Raw genomic sequence first — 5,598 nt, 5'->3', positions numbered from 1 at the left:
CGGGGGGTGCACGGGGGTGCGTGTGTGCCCGCGCGTGCACACCGGGGGGTTGTATGCACCGGGGGGTGCACGGGGGGAGGTGCGTGTGTGTGTACGTGCGTGCACCAGAGTGTGCCTGTGCGTACATGTGCCCCAGAGTGCGTGTGTTTGCACACCAGGGGTGTATGTGCACTGGTGTGTGCATGCACGCGTGCACACCAGGGAGTGCATGTATGCACTGGTGTGTGTGCACACATGCATGCACTAGGATGTGTTGGCGCGTATGCACATGTCTGTGCATGTGTGCGCACACACGTGTATGCACCAGGGTCTACCCCTGCAGAGCAGACACGCACATGTACACAGCGGCACATACACACATGGGTGCACACACGTGTTTGTGTGTGTGCACTGCAGGGGCTGTGTGCATGAGGGGCTGCATTTGTGCACTGGGGCCTCTGTGTGTGTATGTGCACTGGGTGTGCATGTGTGCACTGGTGTCTGGTGTTTGCACATGCAGATGTGTGTGCACACTGGGGCACGTGTGCTTGTGCACTGGGGTGTGCCCATGTGTGTGCATGTGCACCAGCTGGTGTGGGTGTGCACGTGGGTGCCCCTTCACAGCAGGGTGTTAGTACTAGGATGTGTGTGCATGCACATGTGCAGCCAGGTGCACATGTCCCAGCTGTGGCCAGCTGCTGGTCCTCGCTCTGTTACCCAGCCCCACATGCTCCCGCCTCTGAAGCCTGGGGGGCAGGAGGGGTCCTATCTCGGGGGCCGGAGGGGTCCCACCTCCGACCCAGCGCAAAAAGATGTGGCATAAGAACAACCCAGAGGAATAAAACCACAACTGGCAGACAGGTGACATTTACTTCCAGCTGCTTTCAGTTTTGACCAAGTGGGGATACTCGATATGGCTTCATGAATAAAGTAATTACAAAAACATGGGCACAGCTTTGCAGCAGTTGACAAAGATAACGAATTCTCTCCAGATGAAGCTTTGAAATACACTCAGCTCAGAGGCTCACAGGCGCTTGCCCCCGTGGCCTGTTTTTTGGGGAGGGGCTTGTTGCAGTGGGTGAATTGCCTGGTGCTGGGCAGGAGCAGAGCAAATACACAGGGCGGATGCTGGCACGCAGCGGGCGAGAGCATGCCCAAAAGTCCTTGCCCAGTTCCCACGCTGCTGAACTTTGCCTGGGCACCAGCAAGGGGCTGGACCTGCTTTTGGGGCAACACTGTGATAAAGCCTTTAGTGAGGTGGAAAACTGTCCAAATCCATGCAGACGCTGTGCCAGATGCTATCAGAGTCTCAGCGGCTGTCACCCGTCAAGGCATGATACTTTAGCCAGAACATACATAATGAGTGCTGTAAAATGAGTGACCAGCAAAGCAGAGAAGAGCTGGGCCACAGTTACAGCCCATTCACATGATCCCAGCCCAGGGGCCCTTGGGGTGGAGACTCCCTGGGGCTGTGGGACCAGGGGACACTTTCCCAGCTGCCTGTAACAGGCACATTTGGATACACCATTTCTCACTGCCTGGCTGCCCAGGAGCTGCCACCACTCCCTAGCATCACCATGGAAAAAAAAAACAGTCTGAGGCAACCAATGGGTTCAGGAGCTTCAGCCCATGTGAACAAAGCTGCCAAAGGGGCCAGTGAGGCAGGTACTGGGCACAAGGATCCAGGCAGCCCACCCTCACCTCCCACCGCTGGGCTCTTCCACACCCTGCCCAGCTAGTCTCTGGCCTGGGTAACATGGGTGCAAGGGACAGTCTTTTATTCCCAGCACCACTGCTGTACAGGTGAAACCAACTGCAGAGGGAGGATTTTATCCTCACCCCATGCCACTCCACCTGCTCAGCTTCATCCTCTTTAAGGTTGCTCCAAGGAAACATCCGAGACTCCAAGAGCATCAGCTCTGCTGTGAAGCCAGCTCCTGCCCGAGCAGAAAGCCAGCCTGTGCCCACTGGCGCTGACAGCAGCAGGAGCAGCCCGAGTCCAGGGACTGGCTCACACCCTTCACACTGCACTGCTGGGCTCTTCTCTGGGCTGCAGAGCTGCTGGGACATTGGCATAGATCTCCTGCTGCTCCGGCAAGGACTTCTGCACAGTGGCATAGACAGCCTCTTCTTTTTCTAAATGCTGAGAAAGGGGTGGATAAACAAAAAATATCCTTTGCAGGGTTGCTGCAGGGCAACACCATCTGCTGGAACCTCTCTCAGCTGCTTTAGCACTCAGGAGCAGCCACGGAGAACTAGAGAGGGCACCCACATAACCCAGGGTCATTTGCACCCCAGCTTGGCACGTTCCTTTGTAACCTCCTTCCTACCCCCTAAGCCCATTCCGCTGCCCGTGCTGCTGCCTGCCCACCCCAGCTTTCCACTCGGTGCCTCAAGCTCGGTGCTGCGTTGCCTTCTCCTACCTTAGATCTGTGCTTGACCTCCGTGTACTCGGTCGTGGGGTTTGCCACACGGCGGAAAGCCTCGGTGTTGCTGTACAGCTGGCTCTCGGCTGTGCCCACGTGGTGGTTAATATCCACGTAGGTCAAGTCAGCTGCTCCCTGACACACGAAGGAGAGGGATGAGCTCTTAACCTCCTGCTGCTCCCCTGCCCGCAGCCCACAGGGCTGGGAACACCTCCTGTCCCACTGCCTTTCCCAAAGGGAGCTGAGATGTCTGCAGGAGCAGTGAGGGAAAACCTAACCTGCAGCAAGACCCAGCTCAACATTCCCCAGGGGAAATCTGGTTAGTGACACTGGTCCCTCCTCAAAAACCACTAAAAAATGCTTCCCAAGCAGTGACTGAAGATCAGCTGCCCCATAGCCTCCTCAGCTGTGCTTTGCTGCAGGTTCCCAAGGCTGTTTCACCCAAAGAAGCAGCTCCCATGCTAGGAAGGGTTTGGGAAGAAACCTCTCAGCTCAATCCTAAATTCCCTTCCTGGGAACATTCTGTGATAGTCACACAAAATCCTTGTTTGTGTTTTTCTATTGGCAAACAGAGCCTGAAGGATCCCTCCTCTAAGCCTCAAGGGCCATGAACCTAGCTGAGGTTCACTCAGCTCATGGTGTAGTGTTTCCCCTCCCCAGGTAAGCTTTGAGCATGCCATCCTGAGCCCTCATGTGGTTTGTCTTACTGTATATGATGTTCTGTGAGTCCTGCCCATCTCTAAGGCTGCTCCAGACATGGCTAGACATGAGTGAAAACAGAGAAAGAGAAATGCATTACAGAACTGCTTTGCCGCTACGAATCTCACCATAAAGCAGGGAGGGAACTTGTTGACCCATCAACTATCTGAACGGGAGCAGTTCTTCAAATAAAACCTGACATCAACTGCCAGCTGGTGACGTCCCCTCCAGTCCCTCCATGTTCTTCACACTGGCCTTAAACTCTGCATCAAGCCTAGTACAAGCCTGACCTACACAACTGAGCATGTCTGGAGAAGCTGAGGGTGCCCAGATGAACTAACAACAAATGGTTGATGGGCAGCACCCATCCAAAAGCTCCCATTCCCTGCTTTCCATAGGGATGAGACCTGTGGGATGGACCCACAGGTGAAGGAGACCTCCTTGGTCAAAGTCTCAGTGATGGACCGAGAAACTGGATGGATCAGGAGAGAATGGGGGGGAGAAAATAGAAGAAAGAGCAAATATGGGCTCTGGTGCAGAAAGTGTGGGTGCAGCAGTGACAGCTTCTCTTACCCTTCCTCCTCTTTTTGGACAGTATTACCAAAACACTGGCAGCAACTGCAAGCAACAGAAGAACCACTATGATGACTGGAATGAGGATATGCTCAGCCACAGCCAAACTGCAAGGAAAAAAAGTTTCTTTTCTTACACTTCTCTTAAGAAGTGGACTGAGGAAGAACCAGCATGAAGCAGGCGGACAGGGAGCAGCTGTGGGTGATGGGGCTTGCCCCAGGAGGAAAAGGAGTGAACAGGCTGGAAGCTGGGCACAGAGCAGAGCAAACTGGAAGCTGCAGAAGCAGACACTCAACTCTGAGAGCTGCTACATCTTCACTGTTTTAAGGATCAGTTTCTGCACCTAATTTTGTTCTGCTTTAGCTCCACTATTTGTTGGCCTTGTTATAATGGGCAAGTAGGCAAGGTCAGTGTGCCTGCTACTCCTTGAGCATGCTGATGGGAAGCCTCAACTCTGCCCACTTCCTGCGTTACATCCAAGAGGCACGAGAGGAGGAGGAAGCTCCACAACTTCGTTCTCGTGCTTTCTCAACTGTCATTGCCAGACTGCACATGACTACAAAGCAGAACAAGACCCAGCCCAGCACCTGGTTTCCCACGAGCAAACAGTCCCTCTGAGGTTTGAGGAAGGAAACAGGGTCAGTGTTGCAGCTGGAAACCATTTCTTATATGGTGAGAACCTGCACCTGCTTAAGCTGCAAGATAGACAGAGCACAAGCATGGTTTTGCCAGGGCCAAGAGACCAGGGGCATTGGAATTATTTGCCATGGAAAATGGCTTGGCCGAGGGCCTGGTCACTAAAGGCAAAGGCAGGGGGTGCAAAGAGCTCAGGAGGGCTGCAGGACTCTACAAGCTGCACCAAAAAGACCTCATGGAAGAAAGTGGCTGCTGTGGGTAGGAGCTGGTACTCACTGTGAAGAAGGACTAGAGTCTTCCTCCTGGGGGAGGTTGGATCCTGGTTGCAAAGCCCTCCCTGGAACACCTCCCTCGGGAGTTCTCTGTGAGGGGACTGATACAGAGCTAGTGAGATCAAGGTGCTTGATGGTTGGGGTATAGGGCAATGCTGGGGAGGAGGAAGGAGGAGCTGTAACAAAACAAGGAGAGGTTCAGTCAGTCTCCCTACCTCTGTGGGGGAAAATGCTGTGGGTTTTACAGTGAGTCAGAAGCAACCCACTTATTATCACTCCAGGAGAAGTTGGGTCCCCTCTGCCACATCCAGAGCATGCTTCTCAAGGTAGTAGGGCTGTAAAATCCGTTCCCTGCCCAGGAGACTTTTTGTAGTTCTGATCTCCCCCAAAACAGGCATACACACAAAACAGTGTTCTCCCTGCAGGGAGTGGGTCAGGGCACCTCATGCCCAGGCTGGTACTAAGACAAGAGCCCCATGGGGAGCCTGTTCCCCGTGAGAGGACACGGGGACTTTCCTTAAGCCCAGGGCCTGGTGCTCACAGGTACTGGCTGCTCCACAGTGGGAAAAGGGGCAGCACAAGGGGTGAGGAACACCCTGGTGTTATAAAATAAGGCATGGAGAGCACAAACAGAGCCAGCAGGATCTGATGGGGAAAATGGGGCACAGAGCACCCCAACAATGGAAGTGGCTAATGTTTGGGCAGTGAGAAAAATCCATGGGGAAGGGGTGAAGGTGGCACCTCACATCGTGGCAGTTGGCTGAGCCCTGGTGACGCACCCTAGGGCCTACAGTGTGGGCACCCACTTCTACGGCAGCCACTACTCCCAGTACGTGTAGGAGGGCACCCCAACACTGCACCCAGGGGACCTACAAGTACTGACCTGGGGACACGATCACCTCCACGACATCACTTTCATCATACCGGAGCACCTCCGTTCGCACCCCACAGCTGTAGGTGCCCGCGTCCCCCTTTTTCAGGTCCTTCACAGTCACCGTGAACACCCGCCGGGC

The 5,598-nt window shown here is 54.4% G+C and overlaps 1 protein-coding gene across 1 annotated transcript in view; it reads right to left on the bottom strand.

Moving 5' to 3' along the window:
• Positions 1-2,402: 2,402 nt before the first annotated feature.
• Positions 2,403-5,598, bottom strand: part of CD300LF (CD300 molecule-like family member f) — a gene marked incomplete at both ends in the record, with an annotated part of 3,439 nt that continues 243 nt past the window's right edge. Inside the window, 4 exons of the mRNA XM_008941547.1 lie at positions 2,403-2,540; positions 3,113-3,165; positions 3,678-3,784; positions 5,459-5,596. Coding sequence (XP_008939795.1) covers positions 2,403-2,540; positions 3,113-3,165; positions 3,678-3,784; positions 5,459-5,596 — 436 coding nt within the window. The remainder of the gene's footprint in view (positions 2,541-3,112; positions 3,166-3,677; positions 3,785-5,458; positions 5,597-5,598) is intronic.

The sequence above is a fragment of the Merops nubicus genome, unplaced genomic scaffold, assembly GCF_000691845.1.
Source record: "Merops nubicus isolate BGI_N331 unplaced genomic scaffold, ASM69184v1 scaffold46545, whole genome shotgun sequence".
Classification (NCBI taxonomy): domain Eukaryota; kingdom Metazoa; phylum Chordata; class Aves; order Coraciiformes; family Meropidae; genus Merops; species Merops nubicus.
Note: the sequence above shows the minus strand (reverse complement) of the source record. Positions and strands in the feature narration are given on the sequence as shown.